This window comes from Ruditapes philippinarum, unplaced genomic scaffold, assembly GCF_026571515.1.
Source record: "Ruditapes philippinarum isolate M1 unplaced genomic scaffold, ASM2657151v2 ctg3001_1_1_1_1, whole genome shotgun sequence".
NCBI lineage: Eukaryota > Metazoa > Mollusca > Bivalvia > Venerida > Veneridae > Ruditapes > Ruditapes philippinarum.
Genome location: NW_026858206.1, coordinates 70,294 through 97,121, shown reverse-complemented (window position 1 = coordinate 97,121; position 26,828 = coordinate 70,294). Strand labels below are relative to the sequence as shown.

General features: G+C 33.6%; 2 protein-coding genes across 3 annotated transcripts; both read right to left on the bottom strand.

The window, feature by feature from the left end:
- Nucleotides 1-675: 675 nt before the first annotated feature.
- LOC132752490 (uncharacterized) lies at nt 676-3,122 on the bottom strand. Its single transcript, XM_060742816.1, is given in 4 exon segments — nt 676-2,148; nt 2,151-2,320; nt 2,441-2,562; nt 2,863-3,122. Coding segments are annotated over 4 exon segments (1,557 nt in total). The 5' UTR covers nt 3,019-3,122; the 3' UTR covers nt 676-1,039.
- Nucleotides 3,123-5,541: 2,419 nt separating this feature from the next.
- LOC132752481 (ceramide synthase 5-like) lies at nt 5,542-26,683 on the bottom strand. Of its 2 annotated transcripts, none has more exons than XM_060742806.1 (11): nt 26,502-26,683; nt 14,175-14,358; nt 12,768-12,894; nt 11,866-11,972; nt 11,242-11,299; nt 10,406-10,456; nt 9,644-9,736; nt 9,197-9,325; nt 8,439-8,545; nt 7,264-7,423; nt 5,542-6,870 (listed from the first exon to the last, which is right to left on the bottom strand). In XM_060742806.1, the coding sequence occupies exons 2-11, from the start codon at nt 14,354-14,356 to the stop codon at nt 6,748-6,750; spliced, it is 1,137 nt and encodes a 378-aa protein (XP_060598789.1). In that variant the 5' UTR covers nt 14,357-14,358; nt 26,502-26,683; the 3' UTR covers nt 5,542-6,747. The 2 variants fall into 2 exon arrangements, with proteins under 2 accessions (XP_060598789.1, XP_060598790.1); XM_060742807.1 differs by lacking the exon at nt 26,502-26,683 and adding an exon at nt 26,155-26,264.
- Between the last annotated feature and the right edge of the window lie 145 nt (nt 26,684-26,828).

Below are 26,828 nucleotides of genomic sequence, written 5' to 3'. Positions count from 1 at the left end.
CGCGGAAGCGCAGGCTGGTCTGGATTCATGCTTGGTCGCAAACCCATTATGTGGGTTTTGTCGTGACGCAGCTAAATGATCTTTTATCAATCTATCAACTAAAAACGAAACAAAGGTTTGGTTATATATAAATGTATAAAATAAACACACAAATAATCAAATATAATCACAACAAAATGCATATACAAACATCAGTTCACATATACATGAAAAGTTCCTTACTTCCCTTTTCATTGCTAATATAGTTCCGCCGACAACATGGACATTCTCTAAGCATAACTGGGGCTGTCAATTTGTACAAGATTGGTGGTCAAAATAAATTGACCATACGTAGCTAATAATGGGTGCAGATTCCGAAACAAATGCTTGAATGTTTTTTACAATAAATGTGTCACCGCTTTTCATTGTAATCCCAACGATTATTGTAAGTAAACGTTGCTTATAAACATCTAGCAGTTAATCGTGATAAAGCCACAAAAGAAAGTAAATGATCCGCGTCATGACAAAACCAACATAATGGGTTTGCGACCACCATGGATCCAGACCAGCCTGCGCATCCGCGCTGTCTGATCAGGATCCATGCTGTTCGCTTACAATCCCTATAACAAGTAGAGAAACTGATAGCGAACAGCATGGATCCTGATCAGACTGCGCGGATGCGCAGGCTGGTCTGGATCCATGCTGGTCGAAACCCATTATGTTGGTTTTGTTATGGCGCGGCTCAAATATCCACGAGTATATGAAATACAATAAGTCACAGAACAACCACATTCGCAGTTCGGTAACACCTTGACCAACTTCCAATGCGACATTTAAATGCCAATGAATAATTAAGTGGACCACGCGGTATTTATCGATTAGGTTGATAGTGTATAAATCTTATATCTAAGTTGTACGATTTATGCAACTGACACATTTACTGTTACCTAACATTTAAGTGTCGTAACATAATTTTATCATATCTATAAGACCTCCTAGTCTGGATTACCAGTCACTGACACCACGTGATTGTCACGTGATTGTTACGCAAGGAACCTAACTATACGACCTCCGGAAAGAATCTCCCGTGTAGGTTATACGGCACAATGGTTGGGAGGTAGGCCTTTGTTACAAGACTCATATTCCTCGCATCAAGTATTGCCAAATAAGAACTGGCATTGTGTCCATCAATCACTGGAAACATGATTAAACCATGGTCTTCACTCTGTGCATGAGGATGCTCAATAAACCATGGCTCAACAGGATAGTGCCCTTCGATTAACCATGATTTATCCACTTCCGGTTGACCGCAAACATTTTTCTTCACGATTGAAATGTTACTCAATCGCTTGTCGTCACTTTTTAAAACAAGACCATATATGTAACAATATTTCTTGTACCGGAAGTTTTCATTAATCACTGGCATATCAAGTTTGACAGAAAAAGGCACGGAAATAGACGGCTCAAAATGATGTAGTCCGATTTCTTCCGATTCGACATCAATGACGTAACGTTTAATCAGTGCATGCGCATCAAAGCTATTCCTGCGAACTGGGTCCATGAGAACTTCAATTTGCAAGCTACCGACGAAATCTGGGTTGGGATACGAAGAAGCATCTACGACTACTTGTCCATTTTCATTCTCAAAAGCGTTTACGAAATGCATACAAAACATGTTATCTGTTTCAAGAGTTTTCACTTCACCTGTTTTAATATTTACGACAAAAACTTTAGTCTTTTCTTCCGGGAACCAATCTAAACTCTCAAAAGGTTCAGCAGATTTAACTATTTTCAAAGTATTCACGTAGAATGGACTGGCAAATAAAATGGCGTAATTCTGAGTGACGGAGAAAGAATGCATGTAAGGTACCTTCTCAACATTCCACTGTGCAACTAGTTGTCTCTTCGACAATGAGTTGATACGAATTAAAGATATCGTACTTTTTATCCAAGGCACTAAACTGACACTCGACAAGAAAGTAAAATGATTATTGGTCCCCGGCTCTGAAAGCGGATGTGCTGATGACAGGAAGCTGAGAAATGCGAATTTACCGACTGGTGTATTTTTTCTTGGAATGTCGGCTGTTACGTCTCCTAATGTTGACAGATCTGTCGGGTTGAATTTATACACTTTCCAGAAGTCATTTAGTGCGATGTACTCAGGACGTTTTTTTCGATGTCATATATTCTATACACGTTGACATTCATATTGTCTATACCCCGAGTTAATGCTTCAAGTTTCTCAACTTCGTTAAAGGGTGGAGTAACCCCTTCAAACATCAGAAACGCTGCGATGTCGTCATCATTTGTTGACGTTTTGTAGAACTCAGATTGTAGAATTCTGTAAAAATAAAGGCTGAAAGTTATTCCTAATTCTCACACAAATTTTGCGAAACCACATTTCATTAATCTCATAGAATTTCTTTCAAGCATCATTTAAATAAAGTGACATCAACATTACCTTGTTGAAAAAGATGCTGATCCGTTGCCGTAGAACTTCCAACTGGAAAGTTTGCTGAAAGCATCAAATGCATGGAGGAACCTTCTCTTGCCGACTTCAAATCTCCCGAGACCATTTCTCACCTGAAGAAAGGTGAATAAATAAAAGAACAAAACAAAACCTTCTTAAAACAGATCATTAACATACTGAAATATAATATTATGCCTGCATAATTAACAGCAAATTCAACGCAGAATTTGAAAACATATAAAATACTGTCCGATAAAAATAAATTACTTTTTTTTTGAACATGCTAATTTTTCCTCAAAAAGAAATACGTTGTTTTGAATTTAATATATCGTTGCGTATATATCAATTTTGCTTTGAATTATAAAAACAACAAAACAGCTAAATGCACATTTTCTCTTTTCATATTAACTTACCAAAGTGCCTTTTATCCACGCCGGTATCGGTGGGTCAAATTCTATTGGAACATCATTCATTTCATCGAGATTTGTTTTAAAGAACAAATCAAAGCCTTCATCATAACATAACACATTACTTACAAGAACAATTCCGTAATATAAAACAATTAACATCTCGTTTGATCTTTGGATAATTATTTGAAAAACAAAAATAAGCGCAATGAACAAAAACAGTGTAGGACTGACAAGTCTGAATTTTGTAACACTGTATTGAATTAGTCTCTTATCAGACTTATATAAACATACGTCATATGAAAGAATGACATTGATAATGTTAAGAGCACGTTATCCTGGGGTAACCGTTAGGGATACGTATAGAGATACTAGGGTATTGAACTTTGACACACGTGATTTTTTTTATATGATGGTATCTGTAGTTTTATTAAAATAGTAATAAAAATAAACTCAAAATAGAAAATGGGCCACCATACGATGAAAGGTGTCATTACTAAAATATGTTCATCAGACACTGAGTTTTTTTATTCTTTACATGACTGGACTTGGGAATACTTTTGAAGATTAATTTTCCATTTACTGTATGGTAGGACTAGACAAAAAAATTGTGTGCAAATTTTTAGATCATTCGCTCACTCTGTTTTTCGATAATAATCATGTTTATTGAGAAAACTACACAAAATTAAAAAGCGTTACAACGCATTTCACTCAAGTCGAGCTAAGAATAGCACAAAAATACGATTTTCAATGTATGAATGAGTATATCTTTTAATCATCATTTTCATATCTTTCTGTTTTATGCGCCCAAATGATCTATGTTTTATGTTTTAGGCTTTTGGGCCTCAGTGAAGTTCCTTTACATATTCAATAAGAGAAACTTCTAGTGCAATTTCATCCAAACTCTACAGGAATTATCAGTATCAAGTCTAGTTGTGCACATTATATGCATTTTCCGGTTCAATCGTTTTTGTCAGAGTTATGGCCCTTTTATGATTTTTATTTTTTAAAGTTTTGTCCGGACTACTTCTCTTATACTACTAATGCAAATTAAATGAAACTTTACAGGATTGATCGGTACATTAAGTACTTGTGCATGTTAAACGCGTTTTCCTGATCAATGTTTTGGCTGAATCATGGCTCTTGCATAAAAAACTCGTTTTGGCCTGTTAATGGTTTTTGTGCCTCCTGTAACACAATAGCTGGCTATCATCAGGCGACCCATGTGATCACTGATCTCTCTTGTTTTGTAAAGTTTTCGTTCATGGTCATTAACTTTAACAATTATAAAGCCATATCATTGAAACTTCAAATGTGATTACATCATGAGTTCGATCTGCAACACTGATATCGAGGTCAAAAGGTCAAGGTCACTGTAAGGTGTAATGTTTCATGTCAGTTATCATAAAAAGGACTGGGTTAATGATTTTTAGCTTAATTTTTCGAAGAATAATGGGGCTATCCTACTCCTCTTGGCATCAGTGTCCGCGTTGGCGTAACAGTTTGGTTTAAGTTTAGGATGTAACATCTTGAACATCATCATATCTCATGAACCACTAAACATATTTGCTTGTACCTTCACACGTGTCTTTAAGAGTATCCCAAAAATGATCTAAGACCAACAACTCTAGCATGGCCGCATTCACATAATCCCATTTATCCCATTTTCGTCCGTCGCTTCTAGTGCTTTCAGCACTTTGATTTTGTCACTGAAGCAATTTTACTTTTTTCAACAAAGGATCTGTAATAACAACGTCGTTGTCATCAACAGTTTTACGTCTTCGTCATTTGCTTTTGTCACAGTATTCATTATCATTATCCCATAATAGGCGACCATATCTGTAAATTTTAATGTTGATATATTTGAATCAAATTTATACAATATCTTCATCTTTAACATTAATTTCCTTCTTTTAAAGGTGTCGTTACGTCGTTTTCGAAGTTTTAAAAGGGTATAAATGAACATTTTACAACGGCTGTGAATCAACTACCAGCGATTGATAATCATATTCCATTACTCGTTGTAAAGATGCCAATTAAAGGTTGCACTTGTTCGACTCTGCATACTTTAATCTATCTGCCTGTCCGTCTAGAAAATATTGCGCCACAACAAAATGACTTATCATTACGCAAAAGATTATTTGAACTGATGAGCACATACATATGATCCGCGTCACGACAAAACCAACGTAATGCGTTTGCGACCAGCATGGATCCAGACCAGCCTGCGCATCCGCGCAGTCTGATCAGGATCCATGCTGTTCGCTATCAGTTTCTCTACTTGTTATAGGGTCTCTAAGCGAACAGCATGGATCCTGATCAGACTGCGCGGAAGCGCAGGCTGGTCTGGATCCATGCTGGTCGCAAATCCGTTATGTTGGTTTTGTCATGGCGCGGCTCAATTATGTATCAAATCGGTAACATAGTAAGCTAAGGCAAAAAATACATGTAATATATCCAAACGACTTTTGTAACGCCATCCTCTCAAGTTAGTCACGACAGGTGAACCTATCATTCCTGGTACATTGTACTTAAATGAATTGACCATAACCTGCCTCATGCCTTCCCTACGAGGAGCAGGCCTAGAACAAAACAGCTGTATGCACTGACACGTCAGAATAAGAACAAGACCAATTCTTTAAAACGAAAAACAAATAACAAATATGGAAAATATGGAATAATCAAACATTTATTGCCATGCATAGATAGTGATAATGCATCTTTTCGTGCATTAAAGTTTGAAGAACTCCTTTGGTGATCGGGCTTTAAAATCGACCTTGTGATACTGCAAATGTTAATGCACGAAAACACATGCATCTACTCTACAGTATACAACATGCAAGTACATATTTAAATAATACAACAAAAGCATAAAGAATAAATATATTTTACTTTAAATAAGTTAAAGACACAACTTACGCAAGACAGATGAGTATGGGACCAAAAATAAAGAATCCAATACGACCGAAAACGTCCAGATGGCCGAAATAACTGTGTATTATTTGAATATAATAATAATTTCATTACAGTGTCTGATTTATAATAATCTACACTCAAAATGCAAATATGTAATCAATGAACATTATCAGTGAGGTAATAAAAAAGTGATATAAGAATTAGTCAACAAATCACAAGGACCAAAAGTCTTTTGCCGTAGATGCTACGCAGAACTATTCTCGGTTTGTTTACTGATTTTGACTTATTTTATTTATAGATCTTGATTTTAGATCAAATAAAATAATTATAAAATAGTAAATAGAAATATCGTACTTCAAATACAGATTGAATATTTAACTGATATATTGATTTCCACTACCGGAATCTCTACCTAGTTGTATCCCCTTAATTAAAAGATATTCTATTAATTACTTCCCTTAAATAGGCAGTATAGAATTGATTACTTCCCTTTAATCAGAAGCGTTAAATTTATTATTTCCCTTTGTTTAGAATTGTGCTAATCGATTTATCTCATTTTAAGTTTAACTAAGCTACGCATTTGCATTGTTTTGTTACAGCTCGGTGTGTACCACTTTAAAAGTAATAACTCTGTGTTAAAAACATTAAAGACACATTATGCCTCAGAAATGAATAGATTTTTACTTCTTAACAAAGGGTAAATGTTCAAATAATGTGTTTAGAACATAGTAGATGCTTCTTACCTTATGGAAGTAGCGCCAAATGTGAAATACTTTGGCATAAAAATAGCAAAATGTAAACAAAGTACTATTTTGACTTCCATACAAACTACTAAATCACTATAGCTTCACTATAGCTAAATGCCAAAAAAGCAACAGAAGAAAAAGAGTAATTTTTTGGAAACTTTAACAGTGCAACAACAATAAAAAGCTTTTGAGAGATAAAATTAAAAGTATTTCTGGGATAAATGGGACTTTAAGCATTTGTTTTGTGGCTATAATTTGATCTGGATACACCATTGTCATTAATATCACAGTTAGTATCTGACTCCACTTCATCATCCGAATCCGAGTCCGAATCACTTCTTACATCTTCTAACTGAAAATAAAAAAAGAAAATCACGTGGTCCAATTACTAGTAACATATCAATATGAAATGATGTAGATTGTTCACTCGGTTTATCCATGTGAAAACAGTTTAACGTTTTTTTTTTCTTTTAACAAATGCGTTAAAAACATGGCTGTTATAATTTACTCCCGAATATTTCTATACAATAATTTTGTAATCACTGACGGTGAAGGTCAATATGCCTTCCTCGCTTTGACTTTTTATATTCTAAGGTAACTTAATTTTCTTCTGGTTTTAAAATCGAAATAAAAGATAATTTGTTAAATTTTAAAATTAATTAAAATATTATGCTGTGCACATATGGACTTTTTTGTTATCCAAATTTTAATATAGATTTGCTAAATGAATTTAATACTGTCTGACCTCTCCTTGTCTGAGTTTCTTTATGGCTATTCTAGCTATACTGTACGACCACATGAGATGCAGAACCATTAAAAGATATAAGAAGAAGTTGAAAAACCAATGTGTAAAAAACGTCTTCTCTATTACATAATACGGCTCGAAGGTGCTACTATATAGTACTCTGAAGAAGAAGAAAAGAAGCTTAAAATAGATTTTCCTAAAATAAGTCATAGATATTTCATATGTCATTGATGAGTGTACAATAAAGAAATCAGCATGGTTTCATAGAACAATTTCATTACATAAAACAAATAATAAGACTAACTGTAAACGCAATGGAGGTACGCCTGTGAAAACAAGTTAGGGCAAAGCGTTATCTTTTTGTTTTACAGCGATTGTCGTCAGCCTTCGTATATTCCTGACGCCTTTGAATGATACGCAATAGGTTATGTATGAAACCCGCTGATGATGCCAGGAATAAATAGCAAAGCAAATTGTTGAACTGTCCACGAAATTGGGGCTTTAACTGTTTATTTGGGGAGGGGCTCAAATATATATGTTCGCTATTGCGATATAGTATCAGCACAAGCATTTAAAACATAAAATGATTTAAAAAAGGAAAAAATTCATGGTAGATAGTGAACAAAATGATATAATAATAAACAAATGCTCCGCACTGGATTATAGTACATTTGTTTTAAGAGAAATAACAAAATAAGGGACATAATAGCATGAGAGAAAAAAATATGGCATATGTATACATGTATAAGATGTTCATAATGGATCCCTATATAACCCGAACCTGTAAAATTCAAATAAGAATTTCACCACAACCTATTTGTTAACATAAGAACACACGTCTAGGTTTGTGGCTAAAAAATCTAGTGTCATCAAAATAAATTAAAAAAAAAATCTCACAAAGAAATAATTATTTTTATATATCAATTGAGTTAAGTAGGGTTACAATTAGCAAAACATCTTACATAAATGGATAATATATCAGTATATAATGTCAATTAGCAAAACAACAACGGGTCCCGTAACATTAACGGTTACCCTACAATTAGCAAAATTACTCTCTAAAGCTTGTACAATTAGCAAAAGTGCATTTAAAATAAATTAATATTAAGCTTCACATAATTATTTTTATATATCAATTGAGTTAAGTTGGGTTACAATTAGGCAAAACATCTTACATAAATGGATAATATATTAGACGGGAGACAATCCATATCACGATGAAAATGACGAAGATTACTTCAGTTATCTGTTTTCGTTTGGTGTATTTACACATCTTAGCTAACTGTAACAAAAAAACAACAACACAGTATATATAATGTTCACTACTATATTTGTGTGATGAAATTTAAACTGCTTTGAATTTGGAATAGTCCATTAAAAGTTTAAGGGATTTCAATATTAAAATATAAAATATTAAGCTACCAACAGCATAGAGCCTGGCCAGACTGCATGGATGTGTAGGCTGGCCTAGGGCTTAGTTCTTACGGTTCTAGCCAGTTAAGAGTTAAAATACAAACTCGTTCGTATAAAAAAGCAATATTTCATACTTCACTAGTGAATCATGCTATATCATTTGATATCTCTTTATAAAAAAAAACCTTCAGCTAACAGAACTGTCATTTTTACATTTAAACGCACCCCTGGAAAAAAATTACGAAGCGAGTCGATACTAGCTTTTTTAAAAGCTAACCTTGTTTACTTTATTTAAAACTATCTGCATCAATCGGAACGTCATCGGCTATTATCTATATCCGAAGACTGACGGAAAGGGCCGAAAAGTTGCGATTTTATCTGCATCAGTGTACATATAATTAAAGTGAAATGATTTTCTGAGGAAGAGTATTTAAACTATATGAAATATTTTACTTACATAACATTATAATGCATACACAAATGAATTTATTAAAAAATCAAAATAAATTTGAAAACTTACAAGCAACCACGGATCTGCAACATCATGGGCTACTAAAACCAATGTTCCAATTCTCACAAAATTCATAAACCATGAAAAATACAGCAAAACAATTGTTGCTATGTGATGTATAACAAACTCTGCAAAATCCTGAAAAATAAATCATTTTTCTTGTCTTGACATTGAATGTTTATACCACTTCCGGTTGCGACTTAGGTAATTGGACCCGAAACAGGAAGCAGGCGTAGCACGTGTATGATTTGTAGTGGCTGATTTTGGTTGTTGTTTTTTATAATTTTATTTCAATTTGAAGATTTAAAAGAAAATGACTAGATAATCTAAATGTATTTAAATATTCTCAAAAGTTATGTTATAATGTGATTAAAAAGTGATTTTTGTCATGCACCTTAGATGAACCTTTAAGTGGCCTTCATACAAGAATATATATTAAAATAAAAAAACCCATACTTTTCTCCTATGGTCCTTCATTAACGTGAGAATAAGGCACCAGTAAAACGCCATCTCAAAAGTATAATACCAAAATACATCATTTGATACATGCTGAAAAAATTAAAGCGACGAAACATAAAAATTCACAGTGAAATTGTAAAAGTTTAATTGATATTATTTTATAAAACAAACATTTAAGTTGTAAATTCATACGCTATTGTAAGAACATAGTTATGTAAAAAAATGACATTAATTTACATGAACCAAAAATCTTATTGAGGTAAACCATTTTAAATATGAAAGTACATGGCAGAATATGCAAGAAAAATTATCTGACATATATCGGCAAGCCTGATAACGCCAGATGGGCGGGGTACCCTCGGGACGGATATTTCGATCCGAACCGTTAAAAATGACAGATATTATTATTCGTCTTTTAAGATTTTTAATGCTATTATAATTTTCCTGGGCGTCGTCGCCATCATCTTTGTTGTCGTCGATGTCATCATCATCATCATCATCATCATAATCGTTAAAAATTACGATAATAATACTATTATGATAATAATATGATAATTTTGATGATGATGATGATTATGATGATGATGATGATGAAGAAGATGATGATGACGATGATGATTATGATGATGATGATGATTATGATGATGATGGTGATGATTATGATGATAATGATGATGATTATGCTGATGATTATGATGATGGTGATGATCACGATAATTATATGATCATCGACAATGAGATATGTATAGCAAAACTTACTGAATAAGGCCATGTTAACCAGCATTCTTTAGTTGACCAAAACCAAGGCTTCTGTAATATAGAAATAACATTGTTACAATAGAAACGTGGAATTTAATACGTAAACAAATAAATAACATTTCTTTCAAGTTGCTTGATAAAAATAACTTAGACACCTATGTAAAAGTTGGTTTTCGAATAGTGAATTACAAACAAATGTAAGTAAATTTAATCTCAAACCTGCTGAAACAGAAAGTCGTCACCCTTTGCCACCAGTATAGAGCCAGGCAAGCCTGCGCTACTGTGCAGTCTGTCCAGGCTTCATACTGTTGGCAGCTCAATTTTTGTAAGTCCCTTAAACTTCGAATGGACTGTTTTAAACTTAAAGTATGGTAATTCCATGAAACAAATTATGTCATTGTATAAATAGTTTCAAATCAAATCATTTTTTTTCAATCAGTGCACCACATATAATACAATTATGAGGTATATATGCAGTATATACAGCAGTACATTGCATCTCATTATAACAGGGGTAAAAAGAACAAGAACATAAAAATTTAATTTCATGCAGTTATTTATGTATTTTTTTCTCTCTCTGCATAACCGAGCTTTAAAGATTTTGTTAATGTACACCGCACGCCAATGGATATGGCACTCGAAGAAAAATTCATTATTTATTAGATAGGAATCGCTAAAAGGCAAGGTTTTTTGTTTTACATGTAGCGTCACTTAGAAGCTGGTTTTATATCAGATTGGGAGTCGCTTTAACACGGGCAAAATTCGGTAATTATAAATAAAAGAAACGTTAAATGGTTCTTACAACTATTAAAGAGTTATCATTTCAAGGTACTCACGTCCCACAAAACATATAGTCCATATAGGAAAGCTGTACTGTAAAATATGAAATGCCAACTGAAATGAAACAAGAAATTGAATGTGTAATAATAATAATAATAATAATAATAATAATAATAATAATAATAATAATAATAATGATAATTATAATGATAAAAATCGTGAAGATGATAATGATGATAATGATGATGGTGATAATGATGATGATAATGATGATGATGATGCTGCTGGTAATGATGATAATGATGCTGCTGCTGATGGTGATGACGTTGATGATGATGATGATGATGATGATGATGATAATAATAATAATAATAAAGCTCTAAATAAATAAATGAAAGCCACACTTGGAAAATGCCAATGATGCTATCTTATTTAAAGGAAAAAGATTGAAATCTGTAAAACATTAAACTATTTTACTGTTTGTACAATTATTATTCATGGCAAATGCTCATATCAACTGTCACGTTTTTGAAATCTTACACATGAATTCAATTCACTAACTGGCTTTAGTATCCTTGAATATGCCTCTCATCTTTATAAGATCATTGCTTATATTAGTACAGTTGATGGGTGAAAGGGGTGGGGATAAAGGGGGAGGGGGGTAAGTAGGGGACTATTACCAGCTGTCTTCAAACTTCTTCATCGGAGATGGCGTATCTTTTTGTCTTCTGATACGAAACCATATATCTATCTTCCTCGTTGACATGTCCGTCTGCTTTGAAAGGTTCTGAATTACATTAGAAACAATGTATTTACATAACAATAGTTTACCACTATAGCTGATTATTATAAATATAGTGATAGGCTACGGAATCCTGAATGTGCCATTCAAGAAGACGTCCAGCGAAATGACATCTCGACAATGCGATATTGCGCTCGCCAAAAGAAATATCGCCCTGTCATTTGAAAATGTCGTGTTATAAAGCGCGACATAATTCAATTATCTTGATGAAGCCGCCCGGTTAGCTCGTAGAACGTTGGACTGCGAATCGGGCGACCCGGGTTCGATTCCCAGACGGCGCAGGTCATTTTCGTGTGACTGATCATGAAATCCTTTCTACGGTCATTTGCACTGTACCTCTGCTCTGGTATGTACAAATGTTTCAGTTTCTTGCGAAAGTGATGGTAAACTGCTTGACAGCCTGCTCAGGAGTTTGAACAATGATCTGGTAAATTCAATGTGGCTTAGTGTCGTAATCCAGAGTGAAAACTACCAACATCCACCACTGTCGAGCGTCGTATCGCATTGTTGCTATATCGCTTCGCGTTGCTATAATTACAACTTCAGACACTATTATATGTCACTTCGCATTGCCGTGTTTTCAACCTTTAAATCCGACTTACTGCATCATAGACGGCATGATCAGGATTCCGTAATAATCAGTTTGTATATTTTACACTATTCGTTTGTCTGCATAATGCTGCTTTCGTAACCGTATGCATTTTTTTCCAGACAAAACATGTGTAACGATCAAGTAAATATAAAGTTGAAATTTTTGATATCATGACTTATGTAACTTACTTTTATCAGATCCGGACTTATCGTTTTATTTTGTTTATAAGCCGTTTCTAGCACGGTGTTTTCTGTTAGTGGGCGTGGTTTACGCCTTGATACGCCTAGGTGATACCCCAATGGTTCAATAAAAAGTCTGAAAAACGCAAAATGAATTTAGTGTCTTTATTGGTTTATTTCATTTCTTGCACGGACGGACGGACACTCATTTACAATAATTGACATTCCGTAAGATATAGAGGGTATTTGTTTAGTTCAATGTAAGATCGGAATATATTTCACCGAGTGAGCACCAAAAGGTATATTTCACGAGTGGCGCAGCCACGAGTGAAATATGAACTTTTGGTGTTCACAAGGTGAAATATATTTCGATCTTACACTAAACTAAACAAATTTTCTCTTTATTATATGCAAAGAAACGTTTTAAAAAGACATTTATTAAACCTAATACTGAATGAAAAGCGCGCCAAATAACAATACAACATGACGTCATTTGCGATGTCACGTCATTAAGTTGGTACCCAGTACTGTGCACGCTGGTATTTCACTGAAACAACGTAAGGGGCTTAAATTCAAAACAGTGAAATTATCAAAGTGGTAATTTCACTGTTTCAAACAGTAAAATTACCAGTTTTATATCACTGATATATTTCTATAAACCACCGAAAAGCATGTAATAAAATCAATTAATCGTTAAACGACGTGATAAATGTTATTAAACCTTTTAACCATAAAAGAACGACGCATGAGATTTTTGACAAAATTTTGCATTTCAACAAGCGAAGATTCAAACAGGTACAAACAGGATATTGAACGATCGAGTCATAATTTGCATGAAACTCTTTATATAAACGTCTTAAATTTGATTCTTTAAAACTGTATTATTTTTACATTTCTCGAGGTATGCCGCTTTAAGGAAACTCTGCGGCATTTGTGATGAGTTGAAAAGCAGTTCACGTGTAATTGAATTTGGATAAAAACAACGTTATTAGTTATATTTTAATCCTAAAGATACCGCTCACATTAATGCACTTTTATTGATCGCCACATTTTTTATAAACATAAAATTGAGTGTTTATTCATATTCGTTTATCTAAAACAGAATTTCAAATTTTATTATTGTAATAATGGTTCGTCCCGAAATTCTATATTTAAAAGCATAAAAGTGACATTATGCTCATGTTACTTTGACAATCTGAGATTGTTGATTATAGTTGTTTATTTAAAAAAATGACTTTCATTGCATCAAATTAATGGTTATTAAACGACAACTAAACAATATTTCCTCCATGAAAAACTTTTAATGCAAGCACTGCAAATTAAAAGAAAATAATAATAATAAAATGCATACAGCTTGAAATCTTGGCAAGTCTAAATTCATGTAGAATAAGAAAACAATAAGAACTATATGCTTACTTTTTATTTATATATCTTATCCCAAGAAGGGCAATACCAAGTATAAATGACCAGTGTAAATCATGAACTTGTGGATGGTATATACCCGAGCCTGGGTGGTTCTGCAAGTCCTTCCATCCGTACCTTGGTCCAGTAGAATTTACTGGGAACCAAAGATCTTCGTCCCACACCCATTCCAACATACCTTTAATAGAAAATAAGTCTACATTAATTTTTTACTTAGATTAAATATAACTGCTTCTAAAAGAATAAATATGTGTATAAAATACAAAATGAGTTCTGTTGCTTAACACTGATAACATGAAAAAAATCTTTCAGCAGGAGGTAACTAACGTTGTTAAATAAGAATACATTTGACAGTTAATGATCAGCCTATCTAACCATTTGATGTGATATTGCAAACAATATGACGTTCTTTTATGACGTTATTTCTCTCGTGAACATCATTTCAGGCACCACATGGGACATACTTGGAACGTAAAAAGTCCTGACATTGAACAATACAATTTTGAAATTCAATGCTAGTTTTATTGCGCCAAGTTTCTTGACATATCAAATCCCACACCTGACACCAATTTAAATAGGATTTTTGTTAATTATCTTTTATGACAAATTCTAAAACTATCGGAGATTTTCTCCTATATAAATAAAGAAAGCCAGAAGCGTGATATATTTCATAACAATGAAATATTCATAGGAGGGGCTACAAGTCAGCTGGTGGAACTCTAAATAATGAATTTAAGAAATGAATGCTATATTTATATACTTAATTTTTATCACCTTGACATGCATGTATTTATTTACTTATTTATCTATCTATTTATCAATTTTGATACATGGTGAGTTGGAATATGTACTTTGTATTTACGTGTCTTACATTCAATGTGTCATATTTGTATTTATATTGTGTATGTATTGCAAAAGGCAAGGTTTTGCCCTTTTGCAAATAAGATTTCGAAAGTTTGAACTTTGTTAAACATAACGCTTACTTCTTTTCAGTAACTTAAAGCTGAAGATTATATTATATACCCTCTACCGTAAAGGAAATCGTTTAAATCGGCATATTCAAAAGAAAAGCTCAAGGCCTTTACTGTTCAACATGGTAATGTCACTTTGTTTATATAATTATATCATAGCTTATACGCTTATCACTGTCCAGTGAATATATGCCTTTAAAGTAGACAATGGCCTAGAAAAAATTGATTTCATTCATTATTTGAGAAAAAACAACAACAACAACAACAAAAAAACAAACAAAAAAAACCCAACACAAAAAACATAAAAGCAAACAAAACAGTTCGTACAATTGATCATTTTAACATGACGTACTTATATATTTTCTAGTTTAATCAAAGGGCTGCAAGCTCAGTGGTATTTTCTGATCCCTGCAATCTAAATCGTACTGTATATCTGTATGTGTTTCCCTGTATAAGTTTATTTTTATGTACTATAAGTCATCTTGCAGGGCACCAGAGTTTGATACATACGGAATTTTGCATAACTAGAGTTGCATCAAAAAATAATTTATGTTAATTTTTAATGATAGCCACACTTTATCCTTGCATAACGTGGCTATTTCCTTAACAAAGACACTAAAAAAAAGAATTAAAAAAATGTTGACTCGACTGGGATTTGAACTCCAGCTCACACACTAAACGAGCGCGTTACCCCTGCACCACGGAGAAGTTTTATAGCCACAAGCTGAATAAAATCAAGTCATTCTAAATTTAGAATTTCCATTGCATTTCGGGTTAGGGTAATTTCGAGGTATTTTGTTCAGGGTAAACCTGTTGTTTAAAATTGAAGTAAATAATTTAGCAAAAATCTTCTCGCCCAAACAGTCCAACATGTAGAAACTATATATTCAACTACTCGGCAGTTAGATTTATTTGTGTAGTATTCGGTAATCGACATCGCTAAAAATAGCATTTTCATTGATTAAAATCATATTCATCCGCGTAATTTGTGAGTGTGCATTTATTGACAACTCTATAAGCCAACGCTACTTTAAAAGTTTGAAGGTGTAGTAATTTGTTGGACAATTCTAACAAAAAATTGTTCTTTCTTTTAAATTGCTGGTTTTAAGCAGTTTTGAGTGAGAACTAATTTGCGTTGTTAGGAAATTTTGTGTTAGACCGTGGATGTTAGCTATGTATTATCTGATCTGCGATCAGAAAATACAAAAACTGTACCAACTCTGATGATAAAAAGAGTCTCTATAGACCTTTTTACAGTACGATTTTTCGCGCATGCGCATTCTGCGTAGGACAAAAGCGCAATAACGATAGCATACATTGAGCGCACTTAAAGTCTTAAAAAGGCGTGATTTCAAGTTATGTCACCCATAAAAAAGAAATTTTGTGATTAATTAAAGCGGTAAGTACTTAAAACGTGAATTGATATTTATAACAGATATACAAAATTAGCGGGACTTATAATTCAACGACCAAAAGTCCTCTGTTCAAGGTATCATTAGGTGACTTTTTCATCAGTAATTTAAATTAAAACAGCAGGGTGTTAAAGATCACATTTTATTACCCATATATTACATAATATTACACAATTGGTATTCCTTTGAAAGTGGATTGGCAAGGCGGTAAGTGTCAAACAGATTGACACGTGACCGGTTGTTATTTGCCAGCTACTATTCCACCACCAATCTTAACTTCACAAGAGTTTGAAAAATTATTTAAATATATTATGTGACTTAAAAAATTTCTGTTTGGCATCTCAGTCAAGTTGGATAAAGGATAAAATTAGCTAAACTGAAAACAAAAATGCATTAGATCACGTGTTCCGACTTTTTTTTTCAGAATGATATTTAACCTCGATTTTAAATGTTAATAAAATTTATACAAAAATGTTATATATGATCTAAAAATATTTTTTTTAATATGGACGTTTTCAACAACAATTAAATTGACTACTCTATTTGCTAATATATATGTTTCCACATATTTTTACATCAATAATCTCAATGTCAGGTCAGTGATCGTAAGGGGGGATTCTTAAACAATCGTCTTTTCCATGCCTTTTTTGGCAATCTTGGCCACAAAGCTATGAAGGCATCTTTTAATTGTGTTTCTGTTAAAAGCTATTTGATATGATTTTCTAATTTTTACCTTAAACAAACTCGGAATTGTCTATGAATTTCTACTTCATTTCTATGTAGGGCATGGCTTTTTTGCCCTACGCAAATTGCGCATGCGCGAAAAAATACTACTTCCGGTCATTTTTTTTCATAGCAACGGACCGCGTCTTAAAAAGGTCTATAGAACGTAAGTATTTATCTTGCATTTCTTTCGTTATATCCTTTATCGCATATTATCCATGTATATGTAAACCATAATTCATGTACTGATTAATGATAAAACAATTTAAACGTACGCACCTATAAATTTTAATCACACTCTTTTATGATATTATTATTAATACTAATAATACTAATAATAATAATAATAATAATAATAATAATAATAATAATAATGATGATGATGATGATGATGATGATACTAAAATGAATAGAAAATTTAATTTATTAAATTCAACAACAACAACAAATATCGATCACAAAGTATATTCATTAACCCATTACTTCATATACACGCCTTTTAACGCCTTTTTCACCCCCCCCCCCTTTTTGTTGTCTCAAATGATGAAAAAATGCCTTATTTAGGCCCCAAACACTTGTTTTTGTTTGAGAAATGTTGTTAAAAAAAGTGACCTCTTTTTCGGCGCGGCCCCCAACCAAAAGATACATCAGGGGGTTGCCAGAAGGGGAATGTGCCCCCTTCTGTTTGGGGGGTTTGAAGGGGGGCGGAGTCCCCCTCATCGCCAAGAAAAATTTTGGACTTGGGAGAGGCTGTAAATGACCCCAGATTGATCATAAGGTAACGTTTAACCAACGCTGAAAAGCATTTGACTCTATCTCAATCCATTGAGAAATTGCAGCACTTTGAAATCAATTTTGATGGAAAAAATCAACGCAAAATAGTGATTTTTGGCAATTTTGAGATGTCCCCTCGTTGCCATGGTAACAGAAAATTTAAGCCTGAGCATGTTGTTGCAAGTGCAATGGTCCAGTCAACATTTGTGCCAAGTTTGATTAGTGTTGAAGCAGTTTTTTATAGTATTATAGCAATTTGAACTTGTAACGGGAGACTTTTCAATGAAAACAGCCATTTTCACAAAATGCTCATGAAGTAATGGGTTAATGAAAAAAATAAAAAAATCTACAAAACAACAATTTTTCTTCAAATTTATATGACAGGCCATGTTTAAACATGAAAAAACGCGATTTAGGGTAATTTCAAGTATTTTCATCATTTTCTGTTAACCCATTACTTCATATACACGCCTTTTAACGCCTTTTTCACCCCCCCCCTTTTTGTTGTCTCAAATGATGAAAAAATGCCTTATTTAGGCCCCAAACACTTGATTTTGTTTGAGAAATGTTGTTAAAAAAAGTGACCTCTTTTTCGGCGCGGCCCCCCAACCAAAAGATACATCAGGGGGTTGCCAGAAGGGGGATGTGCCCCCTTCTGTTTGGGGGGTTTGAAGGGGGGCGGAGTCCCCCTCATCGCCAAGAAAATTTTGGACTTGTGAGAGGCTGTAAATGACCCCAGATTGATCATAAGGTAACGTGTAACCAACGCTGAAAAGCATTTGACTCTATCTCAATCCATTGAGAAATTGCAGCACTTTGAAATCAATTTTGATGGAAAAAATCAACGCAAAATAGTGATTTTTGGCAATTTTGAGATGTCCCCTCGTTGCCATGGTAACAGAAAATTTAAGCCTGAGCATGTTGTTGCAAGTGCAATGGTCCAGTCAACATTTGTGCCAAGTTTGATTAGTGTTGAAGCAGTTTTTATAGTATTATAGCAATTTGAACTTGTAACGGGAGACTTTTCAATGAAAACAGCCATTTTTCACAAAATGCTCATGAAGTAATGGGTTAATGAAAAAAATAAAAAAATCTACAAAACAACAATTTTTCTTCAAATTTATATGACAGGCCATGTTTAAACATGAAAAAAACGCGATTTAGGGTAATTTCAAGTATTTTCATCATTTTCAGTTAACCCATTACTTCATATACACGCCTTTTAACGCCTTTTTCACCCCCCCCCCTTTTTGTTGTCTCAAATGATGAAAAAATGCCTTATTTAGGCCCCAAACACTTGTTTTTGTTTGAGAAATGTTGTTAAAAAAAGTGACCTCTTTTTCGGCGCGGCCCCCCAACCAAAAGATACATCAGGGGGTTGCCAGAAGGGGGATGTGCCCCCTTCTGTTTGGGGGTTTGAAGGGGGGCGGAGTCCCCCTCATCGCCAAGAAAAATTTTGGACTTGGGAGAGGCTGTAAATGACCCCAGATTGATCATAAGGTAACGTTTAACCAACGCTGAAAAGCATTTGACTCTATCTCAATCCATTGAGAAATTGCAGCACTTTGAAATCAATTTTGATGGAAAAAATCAACGCAAAATAGTGATTTTTGGCAATTTTGAGATGTCCCCTCGTTGCCATGGTAACAGAAAATTTAAGCCTGAGCATGTTGTTGCAAGGGCAATGGTCCAGTCAACATTTGTGCCAAGTTTGATTAGTGTCGAAGCAGTTTTTATAGTATTATAGCAATTTGAACTTGTAACGTGAGACTTTTCAATGAAAACAGTCTCTTTTCACAAAATGCTCATGAAGTAATGGGTTAATGAAAAAAATCAAAAAATCTTCAAAACAACAATTTTTCTTCAAATTTTTATTACATGCCATGTTTAAACATGAAAAAACGCGATTTAGGGTAATTTCAAGTATTTTCATCATTTTCTGTTAACCCATTACTTCATATACACGCCTTTTAACGCCTTTTTCACCCCCCCCCCCTTTTTGTTGTCTCAAATGATGAAAAAATGCCTTATTTAGGCCCCAAACACTTGTTTTTGTTTGAGAAATGTTGTTAAAAAAAGTGACCTCTTTTTCGGCGCGGCCCCCCAACCAAAAGATACATCAGGGGGTTGCCAGAAGGGGGATGTGCCCCCTTCTGTTTGGGGGGTTTGAAGGGGGGCGGAGTCCCCCTCATCGCCAAGAAAAATTTTGGACTTGGGAGAGGCTGTAAATGACCCCAGATTGATCATAAGGTAACGTTTAACCAACGCTGAAAAGCATTTGACTCTATCTCAATCCATTGAGAAATTGCAGCACTTTGAAATCAATTTTGATGGAAAAAATCAACGCAAAATAGTGATTTTTGGCAATTTTGAGATGTCCCCTCGTTGCCATGGTAACAGAAAATTTAAGCCTGAGCATGTTGTTGCAAGTGCAATGGTCCAGTCAACATTTGTGCCAAGTTTGATTAGTGTTGAAGCAGTTTTTATAGTATTATAGCAATTTGAACTTGTAACGGGAGACTTTTCAATGAAAACAGCCATTTTTCACAAAATGCTCATGAAGTAATGGGTTAATATGATGAAAACCCAGCATGGTACACCGGTACACCATATAAAATCATTTACCAGTTAGTTTCAATATATTACGGAGGCATATAGTTGACATGTATCATCTCGTGCCAGGAGTTAAAAAATCATGAACTATCTTTAGATAACTCAGCGGTAAAATTTTGCTGTTTTCATTATCTTATGGTTTATACTAAAAAAGTTATAACAAAGCATGTCTTTGATATTTATTGAACATTAACAGAGTAAAATGTCCCGGAACAAAGTATTATAATTTTTTTACCTTTTAGCAAGAATTTTGTGCATGCCCCATTCGCATGTAAGCAAAAAGTGCAAACATGTGTCTGTCATATTTATTTATCTATTTATTATTAATATTTTATCTTTTTTTGAGGGGAGGGGATTTTTTTTTCAAAATTAAAACCAAAAAAATGTAATCTTCTAAAAGCAGGTATATAGCTTCATGCACTTTAAATATATTTTTCTCGTATACATTTGAGTTACCTCGTGGCAACGGGTTATTTTTATATTTTTTTGCTATCCCTAGACAACAGGTTAACTTTATTTGTTCTATGGCTACAAGAAGCCTTTTGTTTTGATCATATGACCAATAGTTAACTTAAAAATATGTCATCTTATGACTGCAAGGAAATAGGTAATATTTTTGTTTCCTTTCTTTGCTCATCATGTCGTGGCTGCACGCTAATTGTTGTCCGTTTTATTTCTCAATATTTCCTCCTAAGACATTAGATAACAGTTTGCATTTTTGTTATCTCTTTTTCCATTTTTATTAACTTGATGATGCGATGATCAAAAAAATGTCTGCATGTGTCCTATGTGCTTCCGTAAGTAGTATTTGATACAGCTTATTTATCTCTGGCCGTTTTCATTGATTGATTATTAAAGTTCCCATCTATGCCCATCCATGCGGTAACCTTGAGTATTCAGTAACTTTACATTTTATCATATTTGTTTTCAATAATATATCTACTTAATATGTAATATGAATATAACCAAATATATCGAATGAGTCTATCTGCAAATAAAGCATTTTATGCACATTAAATGTACATAACAAATCAAATAAAAACAGCAGGACATAAAAACAATCAATTAGAATATAGCAAGGAAAAGATCCAGAAACACTTGTCTGATAAATATTTTGGCAACACGTAACCTGACATCAAAATTAGACCCTGACCATTATAACTGATTCTTGTTTTCAGCTACGGATAAAGTAGAAAGCAAATAGGCTTTGTTCTAAAGTCAAATTTCAGCATTTTCATGTTTAGTTTATACAAATATATCTAGTTCGATTGTGTTGGAAGCTATAAGCTTATTGAAAAACTCTCGAATCCGTTTCTGAAACCAACCAGTACTAAGCAATGAATGTAAAATGTCTTGCTCAACAAATAAACGGCTTGCACCTGACAGAGATTAAACCCACGCGGTCAGCAATCCTTAAATTGTTAGTCCGACGCGTTCACCACTCGGCCACGCCGCCACACACACATGCAGTTGAACCGACGATAAGAAATAATGTTGGACTCAGTTTGTTGTCTCTGTCGTGCTGGCAGGTGTGTTAGACCTTCCTGTTGATTTTTCTAATTGTTGAATGCTTCCTTTTAGGCTTAGGTGTTTTAGGAGGACAGGACATACAACCAAAGTAATGAAGAGGAGACGGAAGTAACTGAGAAGGTTCCTAATAGGCAACAAATAAACTGGAATGTTTGTGTTTTGGATAACCTGGACAATGAACGGAACTGACTCCCAATGGTCAACCAGTTTGTTAAGGCCCTCAACATCTTTGACAAGTACTCTCTCATTCAATTCCAGCTTGGATACCCTAGCATTTCTGTCATAGGCCTCTTTATTCAAAGCTGCATGTTTCCTTGCGCGATAGGTATGCATTAATCGATGGTATTGTTTTTTTTTCAAGCACCATGTGGGGTTATAAAACCTTTCGTTCCTAGATCGGTATCCAGACAGGCATCAGTAGGAATATCTGAAAGAAAGTGATCCCTCTGAAGCACTAAAATCAAGAAAATAACACGGAAATTGCATCTCGGTTTGTATGAGTCTGTACATCTGTAAATGAGGGATAATGAAAAGGTGCAACCTCCCTCACGCCCCTAAGCATCGGCTTGAACAATACTCAATTTTCAACACCTAAAATTGCTAGAATCAATGATCCAGGAGGACCAGAAAATCATATATAGCAAGTGATATTTGCAAATTTTAGCAGAAACCAATTCTCATGATCTCATGGGCCTGGACACTTATCATATCCTGAATCTGAGCTTTTCTCAACCTTTCAAACGGAATGGAATATGTTAAGAACACTGCCCCTGATGCTATAGAGGTCATACCTCTTGCGGTAACACAATTTAACAGAGGGTATAAAAGTTCAACATCTAGACGTATTGCTGCTATGATAATCGCCGTATGAACACATCTGCGGATGTTTCTAAATTTCACCATAACCGTGATTAAATGTTGAATTCTGCATTTGACAGTGCTGTCCATGTACAGGCTTAATAAAAAAACAAGAATAAAGATCAACAATGTAAAGGCAACGTTCACAGGACGCAGACCCCAACACACTCAAGCAGGGAACCCAGAAGGCACCAAACCTAGCCTGTAACATTTTCAATTTTGACGTGTTGGGCTTTCTTTAGGGATTGTTATTTTCTCAATTTTGCGTATTGCTTTAACCATTTTGAGGTTACATCTGCATTAACATTGCGTTTATTTGCTTTTTAACTTATTGTGTAGAGCTGCCTGTCATCTATTGCTTTCTGGCTTCTGTTTCTGCATAAAGATTTTGTTGTAGCGTTAACGTATGCTAAGGAGTTGTTATTAGTTGTCACCACAAATTTGTTTATGTAAATATTGTCATGAAACTTTTCCATCACAGACCATTTTAAAGGCCAAACCTTCAATCTTTGAACTGAATAACTTGCTTTAGAAAGATTTGACATCTGAATGGTATGTAATTATCAAATGTATGCGCTCTTAATTTTTGTAAAGGCAGGTCGTGTTTAACAGGAAAACTGGTCATAATTTGCATATGCTAAATCCGGGAATGAGATAATGTAGATGTTTCAAAAACTTTGTCTTTAGCTTCACCAAATCCCGATTTAACTGGAATAGCATCTCATTTCTTTGACCCATTTGTACCCTTACTAGCTAGACTATTTGTTTCTTTAGTAACTCAATCATAAGTATATTGGCTCTCCATACCTTCTATAAAAAAAGACAACAAAGTCATGAAACTGACGTAAGTAGGTTTGGATAATTTGGTAACAGCAGGTGTCTATACAATGTATAAGGGTTTGTGGAAATACCAAACTGACTGAGCACATGGCGGAGATAGACAACACACATTCAGAAAGCTAACATTTAGAGGATTTTGATGTTAAAAACACATACAAGCAAAACTTAGGATCTCAAATAAAAGATGAGATAGTATCTAAGGTGCAAGTCGCCCACGAATATTTCCATCAGATGTTTAAAAGTTGCTGGAGAGTATGTGAGCGAGCTGAAACCTCATTCTGCTTCATTTGAGATTGGGGCCTTGTGTTCTGCCTCACCTCTTCATACATGCCAGATGGATTCCTTCAGGATTGTTGCTTCAAGGAAGATGCCTATAAAGTACGATTTCATAGGGACAAGGTCTGGCTTTTTCAATATCGGTAGTCGCTGAAGAAAGCACATGGTTTCCTGTGATACAAGACTTCTTTCATCATAGAATGCTGTTTTTCAGAAAAATTATACTATTCATGTTCACTCCTAGATCATACAAAAAGTTGTTTTCTTTTTCACTTGATCTATATCTGGCACATGGTTGTTCACCACCTTAACCTCTGAAAGATGACATATGTCGGACTTTGGGCTAAAGAAAATTTGTTTGTCGGTCAAGAAATGAATTTTTCTCATATCAGTTGAACATATGTGAATAACCCGTCAAGAGCAAGAAACTTTACACGCTTTGCTTAGTACTGGTTGGTTGGTTGATTGGTTGGTTGGTTTGTTTCAATAAGCTTAAAACTTCCAATACAATCGAAATAAATAAATTAGTATAAATAAATGTTTATAAACACATATACGTATAATTATTTCAAAATATTGAAAATAAATGTAGAAATAAATAACCATGTTTTAACAAAGTACTTGAATTGTATTTATTGAAGATTTGACGATGATCAATACAGGGAAAATAGTTTTACAACAAAGAGATTACAATCACATGCGTATCAATTTGTATGTGTGTTTTCCATTCCATAGTTAGATTGACAGCTAGAGTAGCAGCATTGATATAATAGAGAAAAAAACAGAATCCCTAAAAAAATCCCAATACGGCAAAATTGAAAATGTTGCAGGCTCGGTTTGATTGAGCCTGTTCATGGACGGTACTGGAAAGTACAAGTTACCGTCCACGCCCTATAGCACCGACTTAAGCAGAATTCAATATGGAAAAACGAAAATTTAGAAATTTTGAATACTAACCAGTTTTGTAAATTATTTGATACATTACATGTTTTTGTAAAGTGAAAAGCTGATATATATATATATATATATATATATATATATATATATATATATATATATATATATATATATATATATATATATATATATATATATAAGTACAAGCAAAATCATAATAGTAGAAAAGATATCATATGATACACAAAGATGTTGTGAGAAAACTCCATGACAATTTTAGATTATTGCGATCTTTATATCTATAATATGACCTTGGCCTTAAGTTCAAGTTTCATTGCTTGCTAAAAATTATTGTCATAAAAATGATGCCAAAAAATAAAAAGATATAGCATTTTAGCGGTATTTGGCATTTGAGAAATATGTTTTCAAAACCTGTTTCTTTACACAACATAATGTTTTTTTTCCAAAAGATTCTTCATTTAAAAGTAGTTTTTTATGAATGCATAATACATAGACACGGTCGAGCTTTACCCCCTTGCGCGCTGAAAATGATATCAAAAATACGGTAGAATTTATTATTTTATTTTGAATTGGACATACGAATATATAGATTGTATAAGATTTTAAAAATCTCAAAGAAAGTGTTTTAGACTTATTTTACGCATGGTATACTATATATACCAACATTGCTATAGTTTGCTTAATAATATCGTTCCATGATAAAGGATAGCCTCACATTTCTAACATTTTTAATGTAGATAAAGGCAACTGACCACTGACCTCCTAAGACATAAATGCATGTAGCAGGAAATAGTAATATATCACTAGCGGGATTCAAACCATGATGAAAAATATGACTTGTCAATGTAAAATTAACACGTTAGCGTCAAAAACCTCTAAATCATGAAAGATTCCGTATATTCTGTATATATTTACAAAAAAATTATATGATTAAAAAAATCCATGCATTTGTCACGAACATGTTTAATATAATCGTCTCTGATATATTGCATAATACTTGTTTAATTATTAAACGTATCAATTATAAAATTGTATATCACAATGTTTTTATATGTTTACCTATTTGCCAAGCTTATTTATCACATAATTTACACTTTTATGTTCATTTATATCAGTATGTTCCGTGTTTTTAACTTCAATATGTGTGATCTTTCCTTTAAAGCGCAAAGATTTTATTTAACGGTAAGTACTTAACATTAATTAGCATTCAATTGGTGTACGTATTTCATGAGTATATAGACGTTTGAAAATAAACATCATCAACAACAAATGATTTAAGATGAAACATTCTATGTGTAATTATGTAGATCTATGTATTCATCAAACAATGTAACGCTTCAATAAAACTGTAAAGAGTAATAAAAATAATTTTATATTAAGTGAAGTAAAACTGATGTAAAACTTACCTTATCTAGTGTTATAAACTATCCAATTATATGTACCTGCAGCGTCTGGTTTTACATAGATCATTAAGTTACACGGCAGCTTAAATCTAAATGCAGATATGATCCCTTTAATGAGTACATGTACATTGAGATATGTTGTATACAGATAACATATATGTGTACGTGTCCATATTTAACCACAACCTGATATAGCTAGTTCACAGTTCACAAATAGATAATAACTTTTAACACAAAATTAAAGCTATGATGTCGCAGATGGTGCGAATTTAGACACGAAAAGTAAAATTTCTTTGGGGTGGGGGTGGGGGTTGGGGCAAATTATTCATT

Excerpts from the sequence above, each read along its gene's own strand:
- LOC132752481 (XM_060742806.1), bottom strand. The coding sequence starts at position 14,356 with ATGTTGGAATGGGTGTGGGACGAAGATCTTTGGTTCCCAGTAAATTCT. Across the intron at positions 11,973-12,767 it reads TAAGTCCGGATCTGATAAAA|AACCTTTCAAAGCAGACGGA; the intron begins GTAAGTTACATA and ends AATGTAATTCAG. Across the intron at positions 8,546-9,196 it reads TTGCAGATCCGTGGTTGCTT|TTAGCTAAGATGTGTAAATA; the intron begins GTAAGTTTTCAA and ends TTTTTGTTACAG.